At 46.6% G+C, this 25243-nt stretch overlaps 1 protein-coding gene across 1 annotated transcript in view; it reads left to right on the forward strand.

Annotated features, from left to right (window-relative positions):
• The window catches only part of EPS8L3 (EPS8 signaling adaptor L3), a gene marked incomplete at its 3' end in the record, with an annotated part of 344360 nt that overhangs the window by 286253 nt on the left and 32864 nt on the right, over nt 1-25243 (forward strand). Inside the window, exons 17-19 of the mRNA XM_082246387.1 lie at nt 12648-12746; nt 12844-12932; nt 14953-15085. Coding sequence (XP_082102513.1) covers nt 12648-12746; nt 12844-12932; nt 14953-15085 — 321 coding nt within the window. The remainder of the gene's footprint in view (nt 1-12647; nt 12747-12843; nt 12933-14952; nt 15086-25243) is intronic.

The following is a 25243-nucleotide window of genomic DNA, read 5'->3' on the forward strand; positions in this document are numbered from 1 at the left end:
ATTCAGTCACTAGTTTTTTAACAATGAGGTGGAAAGGATGACCCCCATCTATAGGTTGCCTCAGCTTTACGGATGACATCCAGCAATAGGCGAAGCATCCCTCTCATGGCTTTTGTATGTCTAGCGATGTCTGGGTAGACTCTGATGGTGGCCCCATCAAAGTCTAGGGGACATTCGGTCCAAGTGTAGAATTTCCTGAAAAAGTTACCGTGAAAAAATGGACTCTTCATAGGACATTGCAAGGTGGGGGTGCATGACCCGATACCTCTGAGGAAGTTGGAGGTGCGCAGGGGCCCTGTACCCTATTGCACATGGTCCAGCTCTGCTGTAGGCAGTTTCCCAAGTAGCTGATTGAGAATAGCCGTTACTAGGGACGGCCTTGTGGTTCGCGGCAAACTTTGCTTGCTCGCAGTCTGCCGATTTTGCGAACATATGGCGTTGTTCGTGGCAGCCCAATTAGTTTACATTGGGGAGAATTTTGACCCATGACACAGCCATCAGGTGGAACAGGACAACCAATTGAGACATTTCAGCACATGGACATACCCCCCTACCTTATAAATAGACCTGACCTGGCGGCCATTTCACATTCTGCCTTTTGTCAGTGTAGGGAGAGGTTGGTTGTGTGCACCAGGGACAGATTATCAGTGACACAAATCGCTCTGTGAAGATCCACAAAAGTCCTTTTAAGGACTGGTATTTGGTATAGCTGTACTATTCTTTGGTGTGCAGTGCACTATACAGGGGTGTAATACACTTATAATATACTTTCTAATATAGAAAGCATATTATAGTGGATTTGTATTGTGCACTATGCAGCATTATGACTGGTGTGGTGAGAGTTTCTGCAGCAAAACTACAACTACAAACAGTGACAAAAGCACTTTTAAGAAAGTATGATAACCGGTGTGATAGACCAGTGGCCCCCCTAAAAGACAGAAAAGTATATTGTTAGATAACACCCCACTTCAATCTAACAGTGAATTTGGGTACTGCAAAAATATTGCCTCTTTTGCTGCGTTAACTCTGCTACACACAGTGCCAAACTTACTGGCCAATTTTTTGTAGAGCTGGTGTGATAGACCAGTGCCCCCCCCCCCCCCCAATACCACAGATTAGAGAAGCGCAGTATATGTGGAACAAGGTATATAGCTTCAGAGACTTTTGTCACAGGGTAATTTAAAAAATGACAGGCAGAGAAAGAGGCAGGCCCTTACGCAGGGGTGGTAGGGGTAGGGCAGGAGCACCAGGCCGGAGTCAAAGTGTGAAGTTTCAGACGGTGCGTTCGATCATGTCAAAGGACGCACCAGACTTGGTTGCGTGGCTCACTCAGCCTTCCTCTTCTGCACCCTCCTCATCCTCTCTATCTGCACTCTCTGCTGTGTACACCCCCAAAGACACCACCACCAACACCATATACCCTCCACTTCAATCACTGGAATTTTCCCATCCATCACAAGACATTTGCGATGCGCAGCCATTCTTAGCATCGGATCAGGAAGAGGAGGTAGCAACAGCCGCCACTCAGCAGTCTGATGACAGTACCCAGATCAGCCCAAGGAGGTTGGTCCCCGCTGTTGCGCCTACTCCGAGATCTCTAATGTTAGTGGTGGGGAAGGTGACATCGATGATGACGTGTCTATTAGAAGACACGTGGGTGCCCACAAGAGAGGAAGAGGAGGGGAGTTCAGCGGGAGAGACAGACCAGCAGATAGGGAGGAGAAGCAGGCGGAACTTACATTGCACAGGAGGGACAAAGCAGACTGCTAATGTATCAGGCGCGAGCCATCAACCATGTACGGTCACATCTGGCGCTCCCAGGACGCAGACACATGGCTCCACAGTGTGGGCTTTTTTTAATGTGTCCGCTGCTGACAATAGTGTTGCCATCTGCAGCCTTTGCAGTCAGGCAAAAGTCGCGGTAAGCCCAACACTCACCTACGGACGACCGCCTTAAGAAGGCGCCTGGACTTCCATCACCGAGCCAGGTGGGAGCAACGCCGTCAGAACCTACAAAGCCACAGGCCAGGCTCTCACTGTCCAGCCTCTTCTCCTTCTACTCTCTCCTCACAATTGTCCTCCACTCCACCTTCCATCATGCCGTCCTCACGTTGTTCTGGAGAAAGGCAGGCTTCCGTGGCCCAAATGTTGGAGCGTAAAAAAATGATGACGCCGGATAATCATCTTGCCAAACGTTTGACTGCTGGCTTGTCGGAACGGATATCTCTCCAACTACTGCCATATCAACTGGTGGACTCGGAGGCCTTTCGGAAATCTGTGGCCATTGGAACACCACAATGGAAGGTCCCAGGCAGGAAATATTTCTAGCAGAAGGGCATTCCAGAGCTGTATGGCCATGTTCAGCGGCAAGTGAATGTATCTCTGGCACACAGTGTCGGTGCCAAGATACATCTGACCACAGACACATGGTCTAGCAAACACGAGAGGGAAGGTATATAACTTTTACTGCCCACCGGGTGAACCTTCTGACGGCCTTCTAGCATGTAACCCGTGGCACTCGTGTAGATTTGGTTTTACCACAACGGATTGCATGCAGACCTGCCTCTTCTTCTCCTCCTCCTACTCCATCCTCCCTCTCCTCCTCGGCTGACTCCTCCTTTTCCGCTGCTACCGTCTCTTCCACTGCGCCGCCCAAGATCCCTGAACTTATTCCACATGCCAGGTGAGACGTTGCCATGCTGTGCTGCGTCTGTTGTGCCTGGAAGCCAAGAGCCACACTGGTTCTGCACTCCTTTCAGCTTTGCGTTCACAGGCAGATCAGTGGCTGACACCGCTCAATTTGACAGTTAGTATAGTAAAATGGTGTGTGACAACGGTGCCACTCTGCTGAGCGCGCTGAAACAGGGCAAAATTACAAACGTGCCATGCATGGCACATGTCCTGAACTTGGTTGTGCAGCGATTCGTTGCCAAATACCCTGGGGTTCAGGACATCTTGCGGCAGGCCAGGAAAATCTCAGGCCATTTCAGAAGATCTTACACAGCCATGGCTCGCCTTACTGACATTAAGCGATGACCCAACCGGCCCATCAGGCGTCTTATTTGTGACTGCCCGACGCGATGGAACACAACCTTGTATATGCTTGATAGGCTGCTCCAGCAGAAATGTGCAGTTGATGACTACCTGTACGAACTCTGCGGCAGGACAGGTTCTGGGGAGCTTGGTTTTTTTTCACCTCGCCAGTGGCTGCTCATGCGCGACGCATGCAGACTTTTGCGGCCATTTGATGACATCACCAAACTGGTCAGTCACGGCCAGGGTGCCATCAGTGACATCGTACCTTAAGCCTTCTTTCTGGAGCGTGCATTGCGTCATGTCATTGATCAAGCCGTCGAGGAGCAGGAGCAGGAAGATAAGGAATTCGCAATGTTGGATGAATTCCCAGGGGGTGCTACTCCATCTGAGACAAATCAACAACAGGAGTCTGAAGAGGAGGTGATGGTGGGCGGATGAGGAGGAGCAAGAAGAGCATGCTTTAAACCTTTCTGGGATCCCTGGTGTTGTCTGTGGATGGGGGGAGGAGAACGAGGACGACATTATCCTGGATGATGAGCTGGAGCCAGGCCACTACACCGCTTCCAGTTTAGTGGGAATGGGGGGCCTTCATGCTCCATTGTTTTAAGGGGGACCCCCGTATAAAAAGCATAAAGGGCAAGGACCAGTACTGGGTGGCAATGTACTTAGACCCCCGTACAAACTAAAAAGGGCAGAAATGTTACATCACAGAGGGCGGTCAGAATTCAGCACTTCTAGGCCTTGCTTCGAGAAATGCTGCATTCTGCTTTTGCGTGCGCTGGCAATGGAATTTCCACTCACGGAGAAACAGTTGCGGGTAGCAATCCAACAGCGCCTACAAGAAGAGGGCGTTTTGAAGATGTGTTGGTCACTTCAGATAGGAAATCATTCTTTCAGCTGACCCATCGACAGCTGTACTCCCAATCTAGCATCAGGGAACGTCTAGACCGACAGGTGTCCGACTACATCGTGTTAACGGCCGATGTGGATGCTCTGAGGAGTGATGAACCCCTGGACTACTGGGTGGGCAGGCTTGACCTCTGGCAAGAGCTTGCACAATTTGCAATGGAACTGTTGGCTTGCCCCCCGTCCAGTGTCCTGTCTGAAAGCACGTTCACGCAGCAGGGGGGATCGTGACTGATAAGCGCACTCGCCTAGCTCATGACAGTGTTGACTACCTCACATTTATAAAAATGAATGAGGCATGAATCTCAGAGGAATTCAACACATGTGACCAGTAGACCATGTGTGATTACAATTCCTCATGACAGGCCACAAATATCCGCCAGCCCGCCATCCACCCATAACAATTAATGGTCCTTGTCGTCAGTAAATACTGCGGCATAAAAGGCATTTCATGTCCATTGAATGCCTAATTTTTGGGGCCTTTCATGGCTGACAATAATTTTTTCTGTCAATGCCCAATGTACCTTCAGCCACAGAATACCTTCTTAGCTGTCAGGTAAACCCATGTGGGCTAATTTTTGGGGCCTGTACTGGCCGACACTTACTTCTGTATCCTATGAATGCCTAATGTACCTTCAGCCACAGAATACAACATTCTTAGCTGCCAGGTAAACCCATGTGGGCTAATTTTTGGGGCCTGTACTGGCCGACACTTACTACTTTATCCTGTGAATGCTTCATTTTTCAGACTGACATTGGCGGAACGTTTACAGACCTATTGATTTTCAAATTGTGGAAGGTCTGCGGACCCATTTTACAGATGTGTGAATGGACCCTATATGTATTTGACATGTATTTACTGGCTGCTGTCAGTTCTGGCTGATTTAGGGGGGAAAAAATTTTTTATTTGCTCTATAAAAAAAAATTTTTAGGGCAACTTTTCCAATTGCAATACTTCTGTTATGACAGTGTCCATGTGGTGGGACTATTTGTGCATAGCTAGTAAGTATTTTGTGTCTGCAAATATGACCTTAAGGTTTTTAAAGTTTGCCTCCCATTAAAGTCAATTGGGCCCGCCATGAACTTGCGGTTCGCAGACATTTAAAAAAATTTGCGGCTAACGTTCGCGAACCACCCCAGCCGATGTTCGTCCATTACTAGCCGTTATTGTGGTTCGCAGATTCAGGCCCATGATGGCTTCAGGTATTCAATTCAGGCGCAAGTTATTTCGCCTATTACGGTTCTCCCCATTATCCAGGCGCAGTTGTACATCAATGAATTGGCGGAGGAGGGCCTGCTGGTCAGCCTTCAGGGCAGAGAGCGGGTATATATGGAGTTGGAAGATTTCTCCAGATCCGCTACTCGCTCTTCTACCTCGTCCACCGCTTTGTGGATGTCATGTAGCTCTTTAGAAAGTGTCTGAAACTATGGAGGCCGCCATCTCCTGAAAGTCATGTTTAGTGGGGAAGTCCGCCATTAGTTCCCGGATGGTCCCTTCTGTGCGGCCATCCAAGCCCTGTGTCACTGCTGACCACGATTGAGAGTCCACTTGCCGGAGCCCTGGTTAGATAATGAGCAATATCGGATGGTCGGCGGCCAGTAGGTGGTGCTGTGGAGCAGAGAGCAGAGCGCGGGATCAGAGGCTGTCAGGGAGAGCAGGAGAGAGGAGTGTGTGTGGAGTGTGTGCGTGACCGACCGCGTGTGAGTAACCCCCCCCCCCCAGGAGAGCAGCGGCGGGGAGCGGCGCTCGAACCCCGACCCCCCCCCCCCCAGAACCGAGCGGCGAGCGGGTCGGTAACCCCCCCCCTCTCTTGTTGCGGGTGGCGAGCGGAACAGTAACCCCCCCCCCCTTTTTGCGGCGGGCGGCGAGTGGTGCGGACCCCCCCCCCCCGACAGAGAGGGACCAGAGGAGACTAGCGAGCAAAGGCTGACCGGGAAGTGACAGAGGGAGGCGGGTGCAGAGCGGAGACTGACCGTCTGAGGGAAAGAAAAAAAAAAAAAAAAACAGCCAGGAACTGCTAGAGACAGACTTAAAGGGACATACACTAGGTAAGTAAGACTGGTGACTGAGATTGTACACTGACTGAGGGTGTAGTACCTGAGTATCTGGGAGTACCTGTGAGTATCTGTGAGCACCTGAGTACCTGTGAGCACCTGAGTACCTGAGTATCTGTGAGTATCTGTGAGCACCTGAGTATCTGTGAGCACCTGAGTATCTGTGAGCACCTGAGTACCTGTGAGTACCTGTGAGTATCTGTGAGCACCTGAGTATCTGTGAGCACCTGAGTATCTGTGAGTATCTGTGAGTATCTGTGAGTATCTGTGAGTACCTGTGAGTACCTGTGAGTACCTGTGAGTATCTGTGAGCACCTGAGTATCTGTGAGTATCTGTGAGTATCTGTGAGTATCTGTGAGTATCTGTGAGTACCTGTGAGTACCTGAGTACCTGTGAGTACCTGTGTATCTGTGAGTATCTGTGAGTACCTGAGTATCTGGGAGCACCTGAGTACCTGAGTACCTGTGAGTACCTGTGAGTACCTGAGTATCTGTGAGTACCTGTGAGTACCTGAGTATCTGGGAGCACCTGAGTACCTGTGAGTACCTGTGAGTATCTGTGAGTATCTGTGAGCACCTGAGTATCTGTGAGTATCTGTGAGTATCTGTGAGTATCTGTGAGTACCTGTGAGTACCTGAGTACCTGTGAGTACCTGTGTATCTGTGAGTATCTGTGAGTACCTGAGTATCTGGGAGCACCTGAGTACCTGAGTACCTGTGAGTACCTGTGAGTACCTGAGTATCTGTGAGTATCTGTGAGTACCTGAGTATCTGGGAGCACCTGAGTACCTGTGAGTGCCTGAGTACCTGTGAGTGCCTGAGTACCTGTGAGTGCCTGAGTATCTGGGAGTATCTGTTGCTACCTGAGTGTCTGGGAGTACCTATCACTACCTGAGTGTTGTGCGTCTGACCGGGCTGTGCGACTCAGTGTTGTGAGTCTGACCGGGCTGTGCGACTCAGTGTTGTGAGTCTGACCGGGCTGTGCGACTGAGTGTTGAGCGTCTGACCGGGCTGTGCGACTGAGTGTTGTGCGTCTGACCGGGCTGTGCGACCCGGTGTTGTGCGTCTGACCGGGTTGTGCGACTCGGTGTTGTGCGTCTGACCGGGCTGTGCGACTCGGTGTTGTGCGTCTGACCGGGCTGTGCGACTGAATGTTGTGCGTCTGACCGGGCTGTGCGACTGAATGTTGTGCGTCTGACCGGGCTGTGCGACTTAGTGTTGTGCGTCTGACCGGGCTGTGCGACTTAGTGTTGTGCGTCTGACCGGGCTGTGCGACTCAGCGTTGTGCGTCTGACCGGGCTGTGAGATTGTGAGTGTTGGGTGACTGACCGGTGTCAAGTGAGTGGAGCGGAATACCAGAGGGTGAGAAGGTAGCGTTAGGAAGCCAGGAAATAGCCGCATAGGATAGACTTAAATAGCTGAATCCCCATTAGATTAGATAGTAGGTACAATGCCCGGCGGGTGTGGAGATGCGACTCAGTGTACATCTTGTGATATGTATGCGTTCCTCGGTCATGCGATCGAGGGCGAATACAAATGCGCAAAATGTGAGCACGTTGCTTCCCTGGAAGCTCAGGTCCTGAATCTAGGGAAGCAGCTGGCAACACTGAGACGAATGTCCATACCGGAGGAGAGCCAGGATTGTACCAATCAGGTGCAGGCAGGGGCCTGCACAGAGGTGGGCGGAGTATCGGAGGTGCAGGCATCAGAGCAGAGCAGAGGGGTGACAGTTAGGAGGGGTAGAAGGGGACAAGGCAAGGAGGCTGATCCTGGGCTGGAGCACCCCAATAGATACGCCCCGTTGTGTGATGTTGGGGAAACCAGTCAGGGACCAGCATTGCTGGAGCAGAGCGACGCCCCTAGCTGCCAGGGGAAGAACTCCTCCAGTGAGGCCGGGAGAAAGGGAAAGGATAGACAGGTGCTGGTGGTAGGGGACTCAATTATTAGAAGGGCAGATAGTGTAATCTGTGACAAAGACCGTGTGCGCCGAACAGTCTGTTGTTTGCCGGGCGCTCGGGTTCGGCACATCGCGGATCGGGTGAACAGATTATTGGGTGGGGCTGGGGAAGACCCAGCTGTCATGGTACACGTGGGTACCAATGACATAGGCAGAGGAAGACGGAGAGTCCTAAACGATTTCAGGGACTTAGGCGCTAAGTTGAGGACTAGGACCTCCAAGGTAGTATTTTCCGAAATACTACCTGTACCTCGAGCCACACCAGAGAGGCAGCGGGAGATTAGGGAAGTTAACGAGTGGCTGAGGAGCTGGTGTAGTAAGGAGGGTTTCGGGTTCCTGGAGAACTGGGCCGTCTTCTCAGTCGGTCACCGGCTCTTTGGTAGGGACGGATTGCACCTAAATGGGGTGGGTGCAGCCGTACTGGGTGCGAGGATGGCCAAAAAGTTAGAGGGGCTTTTAAACTAGGGAATGGGGGGGAGGGTACAGATGTAGAATTAGCCACTGGAAAGCAAGCTTCAGAGGGCAGAAATGGGGGCATTAGCGGTAGGGTGTTCGGAGCTCCTATACCCAGGGTGGGTACGGGGAAAAATCAAGAGAGCAGCCTAAAAACATCAAAATTACGAGGCTTGTATACCAATGCCAGAAGCCTGGCCAACAAGATGGGAGAGCTGGAGCTGCTGATGTTTGAGGAGGACTTAGATTTTGTGGGGATAACTGAGACTTGGTTTGACAGCTCTCATGACTGGATGGCGACCATTCAGGGGTATTCCCTTTATCGCAGAGATAGAGAGGGTAAAAAAGGGGGAGGGGTATGTTTGTATATTAAGAACAGTATACAGGTAAATATGAGGGATGATATTAATAATGGAGCTATGGACGAAGCAGAATCCCTATGGGTAGAGCTTCAAAGGGAAGGCACGGTGGGGAAGGTAATATTGGGCGTATGCTATAGGCCCCCCAACCAGAGGGAGGAGGGGGAGGTGGACCTCATGTTACAGATAGGATTGGCAGCAAGGATGGGAAATGTCATTATAATGGGGGACTTTAATTATCCTGATATAGACTGGGCAGAAGGAACCGCGCATTCAGCCAAGGCTAGGCAGTTCCTAAATGTTTTGCAGGACAATTTCATGGGTCAGATGGTGAATGCACCGACAAGAAACAATGCGGTACTTGACCTACTGATTACCAACAATACAGACCTGCTCACGGATATAGAAATACGGGACAACTTAGGGAACAGTGACCATAGGTCAATTGGTTTCAGTATTAATTACAGTAATAGGAAACACAAGGGTAATATAAGGACACTGAATTTCAAAAGAGCCAATTTCCCTAAACTGCGCTCGCTGCTAGAAAATATCAAATGGGATAGAACCCTGGGAACAAAGAACACGGAGGAAAAATGGGAGTGCTTCAAGAGCATACTTAACAAGGGGGTGGGCCAGTGCATTCCACAGGGAAATAAATTTAAAAGAGCAAAACTAAACCCTGGGTGGCTAAACTCCAACATAAAAATGTATATTAGAGCTAAAGAAAAGGCCTTCAAAAAATACAAGACTGAGGGGTCATTGGCAGCATTTAAGCACTACAAAGAGTGTAATAAGAAATGTAAAGATGAAATCAGGGCGGCTAAAATAGAACACGAGAGACATATAGCGGAGGAGAGTAAAAAGAACCCCAAGAAGTTCTTTAAGTATATAAACAGTAAGAAAGCGAGGCCAGAACACATTGGCCCCATAAAAGATGATAAAGGAAAAATGGCCACAGAGGACAGAGAAAAGGCGGAAGTGTTAAATAATTTCTTTTCTTCAGTCTTCACAAAGGAATCGGGGGGCTACACGAACCCAGCTTGTAAGGCCGAACTAAATAATACACCTCAGGAAGTGCCGCCATGGCTAACAGAGGATAGACTTAGAGCTAAACTAGAGAAACTTAACATAAATAAATCCCCGGGACCGGATGGCTTGCACCCAAGGGTTCTTAATGAGCTCAGCCAGGTGATTGCCAGACCATTATTCTTGATCTTTAAGGATAGTTTACAGACAGGTATGGTGCCAGCTGATTGGAAAAAAGCCAACGTGGTACCAATATTTAAAAAGGGGCCGAGATATATCCCGGGTAACTATAGGCCGGTCAGCCTAACATCAGTAGTCTGCAAAATTTTGGAGGGGATGATAAGGGACCACATACAAGACTTTAGTAATGAAAACGGTATTATAAGTAGTAATCAGCATGGATTCATGAAAAATCGTTCATGCCAAACCAATCTATTAACCTTCTACGATGAAGTGAGCTGCCACTTAGATAAAGGTAAGCCTGTGGATGTGGTGTATCTGGACTTTGCAAAGGCCTTTGACACCGTTCCCCACAAACGCTTACTGTACAAACTAAGGAAGGTAGGTATGGACCATAAGGTGAGTACCTGGATAGAGAACTGGCTCCAGGGGAGAGTCCAGAGGGTGGTGATTAATGGGGAGTACTCTGAGTGGGCGGGTGTGGAAAGTGGGGTCCCCCAGGGTTCTGTCCTGGGACCAATCCTGTTTAATTTATTCATAAATGATCTAGAGGAGGGGATATCTAGTACAATCTCAGTATTTGCAGATGATACTAAATTAGGCATGCCAATATCTTCTATGCAGGATGTGGAAATCTTGCAAGCAGACCTGAACAAAATAACGGGGTGGGCAACTACATGGCAGATGAGGTTTAATGTAGAAAAATGTAAAGTAATGCACTTGGGGGCCAGTAACCAGAAAGCAAGCTACTCACTAGGGGGGGAACCTCTGGGTGAGTCTAGGATGGAAAGGGACCTGGGGGTACTGGTAGACAACAGGCTTGGAAGTGGCATGCAATGCCAAGCCGCTGCAAGCAAAGCCAACAGAATACTGGGTTGTATAAAAAAGGGGATTCACTCCAGAAATAAAGAGATTATTCTTCCACTCTACAAAACTCTGGTCCGGCCACATCTGGAGTATGCTGTCCAGTTCTGGGCACCGGTCCTCAGGAAGGATGTGCTGGAACTGGAGAAAGTCCAGAGAAGGGCAACAAAAATAATTAGGGGAATGGAGGACATCAGCTATGAGGAAAGACTACAAGCACTGAACTTATTCTCTCTGGAGAAGAGACGATTGAGGGGGGATATGATATCAATGTACAAATACTGTACTGGCGACCCTAGCATAAGGAACAAACTATTCAGAGTAAGGGAATACAATAAGACACGTGGCCACTCACTAAAACTTGAGGAAAGGCGGTTTAACCTTAAAGTGCGTAAGGGGTTCTTCACTGTAAGAGTAGTAAGGATGTGGAATTCTCTTCCACAAGCAGTCGTATCAGCAGGGAGCATTGATAGTTTCAAAAAACTATTGGATGGACACCTTAAAGACCACAACATACAGGGGTATACAATGTACGGTTAGCAAACACACACACACATCATAGGTTGAACTGGATGGACTTGTGTCTTTTTTCAGCCTCACTAACTATGTAACTATGGTGAGGTGCCGCTGCTGTATCTCCGGCGGCTGTGGCCTATAACAGCGAGGTATTCTTAGTAGAGGCTTAGCCAGAGGAGTTAGTGTGTGGCGGCACCATCTTGGGAATCGCAGCGGGAGACTAAGCCGGGTGTTGGCGGAAGAAGTAGTATGTTATGTTGCGTCCCCCGGTCTCACCGGTAGTCTCCTGGCATGAAAAAAAATGCAGTTCTGTTGGCGGTAATGTGCAGTTCCCTAGCCCGATCCGTGCAGAGCTCCTGAGAGAGCGTCCTCACTCCACAATTGCTAGGACACGCCCCTAATAGCTGTATTATTGAGCTTCATGGAGAAATCAGGGGAGAGGGCACGGGTGTGGGGGAATATTATGAGCTTAGTTTTAGAAAGAGTGAGTTTGAGGTAGAGGTAGTGGTGTGACATTAATACTTACATTACTAACTTATTAACTGACATATGACAGGATACTGAAGGGATGAGGTGGGAGTAGTGAGATAGATTTGGGTGTCATCAACATAGAGATGGTGTTGGTTACTTGATAAATGCCCATGGCTTCCAAGTGAGGAAGTGTAGATGGAGAAGAGAAGGGATCCAAGGGCAGAACATTGGGGGCCCCCTATAGAAAGAGGAAGTGCGGAGGAGGAGACGGAGTTGCAGGCAACACTGAAGGAATGGTGTGTTAGGTAGGAAGAAAGCCAGGAAAGAGCAGAGTCTTGGAGGTCAAGGGAGTGGAGATTTTTGAGAAGGAGCCAGTGGTCAACAGCATCAAAGGCAGCAGTCAGGTCTGATACACTGCCTGATTATAACTTTTGTGAATACCCAAATGATGTTTGCATTTTAGTTCAATAAAAGCTCATGGTAATGCACTAGGTATTTGCACCCTCCTGTTTGTTCTTTTTATAGTAAAATAAATATATACATTCACGGAACAAAGAATTATAGTAACAGACACAGGAGTAACTTGGAATAAAAGGAAGCAAGAAATAGTGGCCAAAAAAGATGTAAAAGGTGCAGTAATCAACAGCAACCAATAAAAATCATCCTGACCTAACCTTACTACAAAAATTCTAACCTGCCTATCAAAAGTTTCTTCACTTTGCAATGCTTTACTGAATATGCCAGGATAAATCACTGTCTTATAGCATGGGTGTTTCCTTTGCTTAGAAGAATGTAACCCACTTCAGTATATTATTGTATTGCAGGTTCTAGATCAGAGCAGACAGTGGTGGCTGGTTGAGAATTTGCAGGGGCACAGGGGTTTCATCCCAAGCAACATACTGGAGAGCACAGATAATGGACAGGTATACAGATGACTAAATGTGTTTGCTGTAAATGACTAAACAAATGAATTTGGTAGTTTGCTACAGAAAACTGTATCTATGTTTTGTTGCACTACAGTTGCCGGAAAAGTCAGTGACATCGTTAGAACCAAGTTCAGCCCCAGAAGATGTGTCAGCATGGTTAAAAAATAGGGGATTCTCAAGGATGTAAGTATTGGTGTTTATTAACCATACTTAGCCCAATACATTATTAATCATGCAAGAAAAATACTAGGACTAAAGAATAAGAGCTATCTAAGCTGACTTATATTTGAAGGGACATACTAAAGGACTGTTCTTTTTTTTTTTTCCCCTTCAAATTTGTCAGTATTTAATAGAATGGGTAATAGAATGGGTAATCTGGTAAACTATAAGTTATAGGTAACTCTCGGTCTATTCATTTGGCAAACAGGTAAAAAAAATGAATGAATACTGCAAAACAGGTTCAGGATGGCAAAAAAACATGCATATCCTGCAGAATAATGAAATCTGCACAAACATGGACTCTTCACAGCATTGTCTCTGACTCATTAAGGGTATAATGGCTGCAAAGCATAGTCTGTAAAACCCTCAAACATCACAGAATCACAACTTCAGTAACAGAACACAGCTACTTTTGATTATCCTCATAGATAGTGTCTCTCACAGTAAAGTCCAAACTAGCTCTGGTAACAGAGGCAAACAGTTGGCCCATAGAAAAAACCACACCCTACTGGAATAGGAGTACTGTGGAAGCAGTTGGGGAGGAGCTCTTCACAGCAGTTGGGTCTTTTGGATAAGCGGCATGCAAATAGGCTCTGGCCCAGCTGCCTGTATGCCAGTTCTGACTATGGAGAGCCTCTCAATGGGCTATAGATCAGTTGCCCCAACTACCTCTGGCTTATCAGGTTTGGCTTCTCTGAGCTACTGAGGGAGTGAAGCTGGCAAACTTATCCTCCCTGGGAGTGTCCAGGAACACAGGGAGTTATTGGGAAAGAAGCTAAAGGGTCTGGAGCTTGCATCTGAGCATTGTGGGCACTCCTCTACAAGTAACTGATCTTTAATAAACATATGCATAATGTCAGGATACTCAATATGCATGTTCTTTTTCTAGGTTAGTAACTCACTAAGCAGTGAAGCAGGGATAAGTGTAAAACGAGTAAATATTTAATTTTAAAAATGCTTATTCTAAACATGTAGATGAGTGTGCCAAGAATCAATTGCACCACACCCTAAAAGGATTACCATCAATAAAGAATTGCAAAATTAGGGTTTTTAAGGTGCCGTTAGAAATAAATGGCAATTGGTAAAATCATTCAAATTTTATTGTATAAATATTAAAAAAATTCCTTATGAAGGGCAACGTTTTCAAAACAATCAAGCAAACAATCCAGTCATTCCTTGACATGTTTCACTATACATACATAGATTCTTCAGGAGATTGATCTGGGTTTTGCTCACGTAAAATTTGTTAGGTCTGCAGAAAGGACATACGAGCCTACTTAATTAGTGTGTGTATATATATATATATATATATATATATATATATATATATAATATAGCAACATTTCCAAAAAAATGAACCCAAGCAAAGGACAATTAGGATTTGTCTAGAAAGTGCTTATGGATGGATATCACTATACCATAAGGGGCAATAGATCCCAAAATTTAGGAAACCTATGATCACCTATATTGCAGCGAAGCCACAAATCATATAGGGCATTAAGGCTTACAAAAAACTAATACAAAAAATGAAAATAAAATAAACACATTCCTTCTTCATGGATAGCAGAGCATCAAACGATCTCAGTACACCTAATAAAGTGTCCACTCTCTTCTGATATACCAGATATCTCAGGGGGACCATTGAAGAGAGTGGAAACTTTAGGTGTGCTGAGATCATCTGATGCTCTGCTATCCACGAAGAGGGAATGTGTTTATTTTTTTGTTATTTTCATTGTTTGTATTACAAACACTAATTTTACAATTCTTTATTGATGATTTTTAAAATTAGGTTAGCAATAGCAGATCCCATATTCCAATTCTAAAAGAATCCCTTTTTAAAAAATGAAGGAAAAAAACGAACAGAAGTTAAATCCATTTTAATGTTTAAACATTTTGTAAAAATAGGTGTCCAACTTTTGCTTAAATGCTATTACATACTTTTACATCCTCCTTTAAAATAACCTTCATGTTTCCAATTTTTCAGCACTGTCAAGTCCTTAGGAATTCTGAATGGTGGTCAGTTGCTGGAATTGTCCCGTGAGGACCTAAAGAGAGTTTGTCCTGAAGAAGGTGGCCGTGTATTTTCTCAACTCAATGAAGTTCGATCATCATTAGGAGTAAGCTGTTCATTAGATATCTGAGCACTAGAAATACATTGTACATAATGCTTTAGATAATTGTGCGCTAGAAATACATTGTACATAATGGTTTACATCAAGATTCTATTTTTTAAATTGGGAGTATACAGGGCCGATCCTAGGGTAACAGACGCCTGGGTGCAGAAATATTTATGGCGCCCCCACGTGGGTGTGGTCATCTTACCAACTCCTCCCCTTTTCCTAATGGGACCTGGAGGGGGGTCTCTCCAAAGAACACAGAGAGGGCCTCTGTTAGAGAGTCTGTTAGAAAGAGCCCCCACCAGGCCCCATTAGATACTACAATGGGGTCGTATCATGGGACCTGGAGGGGGGTCTCTCGAACAGAGGTCATCTCTGTGTGCATTTTAAAGTCTGTGTTAGAAAGACCCCCCCACCAGGCCCCATTAGAGACTACAATGGATTCTAATGGGACCTGGAGGGGGTTTATCTTACAGAGGCCCTCTCTTTGCCTATTGGAGAGTCTCTAATGTAGTCTCTCATGGGGGCTGGAGGTGACTCTTTCTAAAATCAGAGTGTCACTGAACAATAGAAAAATAAACATTATATTATATTAATTAATAGAACTTTGATACCCAAGCCCAAGACTATCAGACTTCACTTACCTTAAATAATGGGTACTGGGGCTGGCTGCTGGTCCTGAGGCCTGGTTTCTGGGGCTTTGCTGCTGGTCCTAAGGTCTGGCTGCTGGGGCTGGCCTGCTGGTCCTGGGGTCTGGCTACTGGTCCTCCTGATTCCCGGCTGCTGGTCCTGGTTTTTTGGGGCTGGGCTGCTGGCCTGTATTTCGACTGCTGGTCCTGGGGTCTGGCTGCTGGGGCCTTTGGGCTGGCTTCTGGTCCTGATTCTTGGCTGCTGGTCCTGATTCCTGGCTCCTCTGTGGTGTGCCGGTCTCTGTGGTATGCTGGGCTGTGGTGCCAGTCTCTGTGGTATGCTGGGCTCTGTGGTGCCGGTCTCTGTGGTGCTGGGCTCTTGTGTGATATCCCGATAGAGCTTCGGCTGTCACTGTGAGAACGGCACCTCTATTTTCTCCATAGTCCCGGTCCCACAGGCGGAGTGATATCAAATGCACTCCTCCTGTGAGAGGAGGAGCCCTACAAAGAAAGCAGGTGGCTGCAGTAGAGAGCAAAGCCGCTGCTTCCTCTGTCCGGCTCACAGGCGGAGTGCATTTGATATCACTCCGCCTGTGAGCCGGGACTACAAAGGATGTAGTGGCTCCGTCCCCTCTCTGCAGCCTCGCTGTGTGAGAGACTCCCGCGACTTGTGGGAGATTGAGGATTATGTGCGCCCCCTCACGCGGCGCCTGGGCACGGTGCACCCCGCTCACCCACCCAGGATCGGCCCTGGGAGTAGACATACTATACTCCTAAGGATAGTTTTGCAAGATGGTAATGGCATATTGTAGAATTGGCTTCTTTTTACATTTGTTCTTTATCTAGTCTACTATTTCAAATAAAGAGGGCTGTATGCACACAGTTGTCAACGATACACATGTTATAAGCTAGCCTTGCAGTCATCAGAAGAAATTGGGAAAAGTTATAAGCTAGCCTTGCAGTCATCAGAAGCATTTGGGCAAATTCATTTATTCAATCCGCCAGCCATTTTCAGCCACATGGTGATAGACTTGAGAAGAAAGGTAAGAGTTACCAGGCCATGTCATTTTCTGCTGGCCCGCAGAAAAAAGTCTAAAGCCAAACTGATAGAAGGAGCATTGGCACGTGCGTAATTCAAGATGGTGGCTGCAAAGCAGTGAGGTAGAAGACCATTGAGAACAGCCAAAGTCCAACAGCCCTCACAAGGAAGAACCTACAGCCAACCCAATCCATAAAAAAGACTTACTTTCTGGAGTGTATCAGATTTAGGCAGTGGCTCAAAAAACATCCAAATAAATCACAGAAAGCTTTTGAAGGAGGTCAGGGAAAAGGGACATTGGGTAGCATAGCCCGCATGACAATGGACATAGAGGGCTACAAGAGAGATCTGGAGGCCTTCAAAAAGGAGAACTCATTATTCCATTCTAAGATTTAAGGCAAAGAAAACAGGTCCTGTTGGTCTCCACTCTCCACATTCAGCGATTGGAAGTCTTTGCTTACCACTTGCAGACCCAGTAATGAAGACCCAGTAATGTATCCTGTTTTGGATGCATAGCAACATCAGAGCATGCCAAATACAGTAATGGACCTATTTTCCACCTCAATTCCTCTCTTCCAGGTGTTAGCCCCAGTAATGAATGCTTAGAGGTTAGAGAGGTTTCATCGGGCCCTAACAAGAAAAACAACATCTGAAACCCCCAGGAACATTATCGTAAACTTCCTCTATTATCATTCAAAAGAATGACTATTGCAAGCAGCACCTGTGAAATCATTGGGTGTGATGTCAGAATATATGAAAATACACGAAAGACAAGTAGTGTCATTGTGAAGAGGAGAGTTGCAAAGCCACACCTAAAAACTTTAAAACACCACCATCTCCCTACAGATTGGGGTTACCACCACCATCTCCCTACAGATTGGGGTTACCTTTTTGCCTCCTGTTTAACTTTAAGGGCCACCACCAGTTTGCAGATCTGCGTAGGAGCTGCTCCACTAAGCTATGGCTCAGCCAAGAGCAAGCTGCGCCAACCAAGAGTGCACCAACATGAGTCCCATGCCCATGCTCATTTCTCACTACCTTTAATAGACTACCTAATGACACAATCCTCTGTTGTCACCTATCTCACCCTCTTAAGTCAACGTTTTCCATTAATGTCATCACTAGTTGATCTTTCTGCACTTTTTCCATTAATGTCATCACCAGTTGACCTTTCTGCACTTTTATCTCCTGCGTATAAAACATGCCCAGGGCAGTTTTTAAATTTTGATGGAATTGCTGCTGTCCTGTATGCATTTTGGATTGTTACCTCACACACATAATATAGCCTTCTTCCCTGGGACCCCTAAACCAATATCTATTCCTTAAGCGTCCAGCCACCATTGAGGACACACATTGGACAGATGGCTAACCACCAGACACTTGTTTTCTCTCCCAGCCCTGCCTAGAGGCCTCTGTATTCTTGAGTCGCACCTTACTATATATTGTAAAACTCCAGGTACATTCCACCTCATTCCCAATATCTTGTGGCACAAGGCAAGGATATCTGCTGCCTCCCCCTCTGTTTCTACTCATATGAGCTGGGAGCTCTATGGCCAGTTTTGACATCTACAGCATAGAACTGACAGGCATAAAATATAAACTGAGCCTTTTTGTGTACGATGTGTACAGGACGCCAAGGATGGGTCCTGGACGAGTGCTATGTGGCACCAGTGTTCGGCTTATAGTCCCTTTACCGCTTAAGGACCAAAATTATTTCTGACACATGTTGTTTACAAGTTAAAATTTGTATTTTTTGCCAGAAAATTACTTATAACCCCCAAACATTAGATATATATATTTTTTAGCAAAGACTCTGGAGAATAAAATTGCGGTCATTGCAATAATTTTTGTCACGCAGTATTTGTGCAGCCTTCTTACAAACGCAATTCTTTTGGAAAAAAAACATTTTACTGCATTTAAAAAAATCTAAACAGTAAAGTTAGCCCAGTTTTTTTGTATATTGTGAAAGATGATTTTCATTTACAGTACTTTAAAATGGTAACCGTTAAACATTTTTAAATTGTCACCTATGGAGATTTTAGTGTTACAGAGGAGGTCTTTTTCTAGAATTATTGCTCTCACTCTGGCGATCGTGGCGGTACCTCACATGTGTGATTTGAGCACCGTTTTAATTTGCGGGAGCGACTTACGTATGGGCTTTCTTTCAGGCGTGAGCACACAGGGACGGATGCGCTTTAACCACTTTACCATTGGAGGATTTTCCTGCTTTACGTCCAGGCCACTTTTTGTAACTTGGCACTGCGCGACTTTAACTGACAATTGCGCAGTCATGCAACGTCGTACCCAAACAAAATTTACGTCCTTTTTTTCCCACAAATAGAGCAAATTCCTTTTGGTGATATTTGATCTCCTCTGCGCTTTTCATTTTTTGCTATATTAATAAGATAATAGCAAAAATTTTGCGAAAAAATTGACATTTTCTACTTTGACAGTTAAAAAATATCCAATATATTGAATTTTCGTCATATATTTAGGCCAAAATGTATTTAGCTACATGTCTTTGACAAAAAAATCCTCAATGAGCGTATTTTTAACCGCTTTAAGACCAGAAGATTTTACCCCATTCCTGACCAGGCTATATTTTGCGATTCGGCACTGCGTTACTTTAACAGACAATTACACAAGTGGGCGGATTTCCTCACTCGATCCCCGACGATCGGGGAAGAGCGGCGGTGATCACCGCCTCTCCTCCCCTGGCCCAACTCCCGCTGTGTCTGAATACCGCCGACGAGAGGGGGCGGGATCCAGCGACGTAGGTCTACGTCGCTGGAAGATAACGAGCCACTTTGCCGCAGTACCAGCTCAGTGAGCGGTCGGCAAGTAGTTAAACTTTTTTTTTCTATTCATTTAAATTTTTTTTTTATTTTTAACATTTAAAAAAAAAATCAGATTACTTTTATTGCTGTAATCAGGAATGTAAACATCCCTTGTGACAGTAATAGGCAGTGACGGGTACTCTTTATGGAGGGATCAGGGGTCTTAAAGACCCAGACCCCTCCACTGCACTTCAGAGGGGTGGCCCCATGACCAATGGGCTAGCATTATCGCCCCCTTTCTTATCCATGACTCGCAAAAGGCCAACTTTGACCTACCATCTGAGCACATCAAAGACTATGAACAACTGAAGGCAGAGATCCTGGCCCGCCTGGGAGTCACTACAGTCATCTGGGCTCAGAGAGTGCACCGCTGGAGGTGCCAGCCTGATTGGGAGTCCCATCTTCCCCGGGTTCAGGCAGTCGTAGACTCCTTGAAAAAAAGCAGGGCTCACAATCAATCCCGAGAAGCGTGCAATTGTGTATCTAGAGTACATTGTGGGTAGGGGGGTTAGTTAAAACTCAAATGAATAAGGTATTTGCCATACAGAACTGGCCCTGTCCCCTAGCCCAAGCCTTTCTGGGCATAGTTAGCTAATCCTGGAGGTTCATCCCCAACTTTTCCACCATTGCTGCACCGTTAACCACTTGCCAACCGCCGCAAGTACATATACTGCGGCGGTCAGCCCCGGCCAGGCAAAGTGACGTATCGGTACGTCACTAGCCACCGCCGCTCGGGCGCGCGCGTGCGCGCTCCCGCCGATGGCTTAATTGGGTTCAGAACCGATCAGTCATCAGGTCCAGGCCAATCATCCTGTGCTGAGCCTGTGAAATGTAAACACAGGCTCAGAAAAGATGTGTCCCCCCCTCCCATGATCCTTTTTGGATCCAGCGTGAGAGGAGAGCACATCTAGCTGTAAGTAACTGCACAAGCACACACTTGTACACTTAGATAGGCACATTTAACCCCCGATCGCCCCCCCCTGTTAACCCCTGCACCCCCTGTCACAACACACACTGTATACAACATATAGCATTTTCCTATATACCTGTATAAGTGTGATTTGTGACCAGGTGTAGCGCTTGCGACCCACCCTTTTTCACTTAAAATACCCGCCACTCCCCCAATAAATATTTAACCCCCTGATCCCCCCTGATCACCCCCAGTTAACCCCTTCCCCCTGTCACATTGCACACTAATACAAAGGTAATATACTGTGTTTTTGTATTTTGTATTAGTGCGATTGTGACTTGACTTAGCGCTAGCGACTTCGTTTCTGTATTAAAGGAGGTTTAGGGTCCCCGCCACCCCCCAATAAAGATTTAACCCCCTGATCCCCCCCTGATCACCCCTACACCCCCTGACACAACACACACTGTATACAGGATATAGCATTTTCTATATACCCGTATAAGTGTGACTTGTGACCAGGTTTAGCGCTTACGGTCGTTCCTTTTATCCTTAGGATACCCGCCACCCCCTCCCAATAAAGATTTAACCCCTTGATTCCCCCCTGATCACATCCAGTTAACCCCTTCCCCCCTGTCACATTGCACACTAATACACACGTAATATAGTGTTTTTACTGTATTTTGTATTAGTGTGATTGTGACTTGAGGTTGCGCTAGCGAGCTAGTTTCTATCCCAAAGGAGGTTTAGGGTCTCCGCCACCCTCCCATAAAGATTTAACCCCCTGATCCCCCCCTGATCACCCCAAGTTAACCCCTTTATTGCCCTGTCACAGTGTCACTTTTATAGTGTACAGTTTTTTTTTCTGATCACTATTATTAGTGACACAGGTGACATTAGCTAGTGTTAGTGTCAGTCTAAAAAGCGCAGATCCCCGGCGCATAGTTAGAAATAACCCCTTGATTATCACACACACACACGCACATACACTTCCATTACTAGTATAGTGTTTGAACAGATCAATATCTGATCTGATCAGAACTATACTAGCGCCCCCATAGTTTAGGGTTCCCAAAATGCGGTGTTTGCACGATCAGCACTGAATCCTGCCAGCACCTGCATTTAACCCTTTCACCCAGGCAAGTGTAGTAATCAATAGATTACTGTCACTTACAAAAAAACACAACACACAGGTCTGATCCCTGCTAGCATTAGCAGTTTTTTTGGTAGCGCTTGAAATAGTCCTTGACAACCAGGTGCTTTTATTACCTGTGAGTCGCACTACTGTACCGGGAAATTCAGTTACCAAAATGACCAAACGTTAGTACAGTGGTGAGGAGACTTATAGTATACTGGCCGTGTCAGATGATAGCGATGGGGAAGCTACACTGACAGAATAAGTGTCAGTATACGAACCTGATGACGGCCGCGGCTCCCTGACAGATAGCTCCGACGACGGATGGGTCCCTGTTAGACCCAGGCGTACCCGGCCCCATTCTGGAGTTGTTGAGATGCAGGAATCGCAGGGTGCTCATATGGAGCAGAGTGTGGTTACTAGTGCTGCTCATCCTTCTGGTGACCTGGCAAGCACCAGTGGCCTAGTACACCCTGGACCTACTACAACCAGCACTGCAGTAACACTTGGTGACGTGGCGAGTCCCATAAGTGCAGTTGAAGCTGGTGCGGTGGCTAGCACGAGTAGTGGCCCGCAGCCACCGCGTATTCGATGACAGGCCCGGAGAGCCCATAGTGCCCTCCCTGATGCGCTGGCATATCCCAATTGGCAACCCACTGATTCTACAGCGCCAGTACTTCCCCCATTCACTGCCCAACCTGGAATCCACGTGGAGACAGCTGGTTTTACGCCCCTGAACTTTTTTGAGCTGTTCTTCATGGAAGATCTTTACGGATCTTTTGTGGATCAATCAAATTTATACGCACAACAATTTATCGCCGCCAACCCAAATTCGCCCCTTGCCAGACCATTCGGCTGGAAACCTATAACTGTTTCCAAATTTAAAATCTTTCTGGGCCTTTCCCTCCACATGGGCATAACTAAACAGAGTGAATTGCGGCTATATTGGTCCACTAGCCCACTTCACCATATGCGCATGTACTCTGCCTCCATGTGCAGGGCGAGATATGAGCAAATTCTGCGATTTATGCATTTCAGCGACAATGAAATCTGTCGTCCTCGGGGAGACCCTGCATATGATCGGCTCCACAAAATTCGGCCCCTCATAGACCACTTCAATCAGCGGTTTGCAGCCTTGTTTACCCCTGAACAAGTTGTCTGCGTTGACGAGTCCCTGATTAAATTTACTGGCCGCCTTTCTATGAAACAGTACCTCCCCAGCAAGCGTGCCAAGTGCGGGGTCAAGCTGTATAAACTGTGTGACAGGGCCACAGGTTAAACAGTTAGTTTCCGGGTCTATGAGGGAAAAGATGTGCTGTGTGGAGCCCCCCAACTGCCCAGACTACATAGGGAGCAGCGGCAAGATAGTTTGGGAATTGGTGTCACCCTTATCCGGAAAGGGGTACCATTTGTACGTGGACAACTTTTTGACAAGCGTGCCAATATTTAGTCATCTTTCTGAATTACAAATTGGCGCATGTGGCACCGTGCGACCTAATTGCCGGGGCTTCCCCCAATGGCTTGTAAATTCCCGTCTTAGTCGGGGGGCGAGAGCCCGCTTGAAAACGGACAAATGCTTGCAGTGAAGTGGAGGAATACACGGGATGTTTATGTTCTGTCCTCCCTTCACGCAGACACGACGATCCAAATTCCTACGGCAACTGGCGTTATGGAGAAACCCCTCTGTGTCCACGAATATAACCTAAATATGGGAGGGGTGGACCTTAACGACCAGCTTTTGGCGCCGTATTTAGTTGCCCGTAAAGCCAGACGCTGGTACAAAAAAAGTGTCTGTTTATTTAAACCAATTGGCTATGCTGAACGCCTTTGTCCTATACAGGGCGTCAGGACGAACTGGATCCTTCCGGGAATTCCCAGGAGGCATGCCTGCCCAACTTCCCCTTCCAGATGCAGTTAGCCGGCTGCATGAGAGGCATTTTTCACATGTCCTCCCGAGTACACCTACCCAAAGACGACCCCAAAGAAGATGTCGTGTCTGTAGCAGGCGCGGATTTAGGCGTGACACCCGCTATTATTGTCCAAAATGTCCTGACCAACCTGGTCTCTGCATCGGGGAATGTTTTGAGCGCTACCATACACTAGTGGAGTATTAGTGTAGGGTACAGCACGACACAGTGTAGGGCACACAAACACAGGGTCTCGAAAGATGTTGGATAGCTATCGACATTTTGAGAGACCCAAGCTGGAAAATCGCAGTTGCAAATCGAGAAAAAAACTTTATAAAATGACTGACACAACAACTGTTTTTGAATTCTTTTATTTTTCTATGTTCTTATACTCTTCCTACTGTACTTTTACTGTACTTTGTTTTTCATTCTTTTGTGACCTGTTTCTCTTGCAGGTACTCGTCGGCTGCCACATTGATTTTATATATTCTGACACAAACAGTGTTTGTGCTCAGCATATATGAATACCTTTGCTGGCAGCAGCTGTGGTGATTTTCTGATTTCAGCACTGCAGTTAAAATCCTATTTAGGTATACGTGGAATAGTGTCGTGTATACCCGTCATTAAATTAAGTGGGTGGATGTTTGGGCAGTTAATGATGGGTAGTATTACACATTATTCCTGTGCTTATTTCTGATAGGTTCTCTTTTTTTTTCGTTCAGCCCACAGGCTGCATGAAAAAAAAAAAAACCTACACTATATGCTAAACAAGGACCAGCAATGTACTGGTATGTTGCTGGACTTTGAGTGGTTATACCAGGATGATGCCTGCAGATTTAGGCATCGTCTTGGTATCGTTTTCTACAGCCAGCGGTCGGCTTACATGTAAAAGCAATCCTAGTGGATAATTGGCCGCTAGACTGCTTTTACATGCAGTGGGAGGGGACCCCCCCCCCACAGCCGCCTTCCGTGGTTTTTCTCTGGCTCTCCTGCCCCACCAGTTAACCCGAGAGTGCAGCCGGTGGTTCAATTATCTAACCATAGAGCTAATTGGAGATGAGAATGGCTCCAATCATCTCTATGGCCTAAGATACCGGAAGCTACGAGCATTTCATGACTTCTATTTCGTCAGAAATAAACAGCACAATTGGGAAATTGGGAAAGTATTTTATCACACCAATTTTGGTGTGATCAGATGCGTTAAGGTCAGAGGAGAGATCTAGAGTCTAAAAGACCCCAATTTTTTTTAAAAAGAGTACCTGTCACTACAGATTGCTATCATAGAGGATATTTAAATTCACTGTGCTAACCTTGGCCTAAATCTCATTTATGAACTTTGTGTTTCCTTATGTTTTATTTATGCTGTTGTGCTGAAGACAAGTGGACGTTTTGTGTTGCATTTTGTTTGTATTTCTCAAACTAGAGGCTCTAATGTACTTGTCCTCTTGCTTAGTTGTGCAACAGGGCCTCTCCCTTCTCTTTCTGCTCTGGTTAGAGCCTGTTTGGCTGTTTTCAGAAGGGAGTAGTACACACCGTTGTAGGAAATCTTCAGTGTCTTTTTTCACATGGAATAATCTTTTTTTTCTCAGAACAAGAATAGACCATCCAGTTTCAGAAGCAAGTTCTCTTTTTTCTGTCCATTTTGAGAGTATAATCAAACCCACAAATTATGATGCTCCAGATACTCAACTAGCTCAAAGGAAG

The sequence above is a fragment of the Pelophylax lessonae genome (assembly GCF_965119305.1).
Source record: "Pelophylax lessonae genome assembly, chromosome: 2".
NCBI lineage: Eukaryota > Metazoa > Chordata > Amphibia > Anura > Ranidae > Pelophylax > Pelophylax lessonae.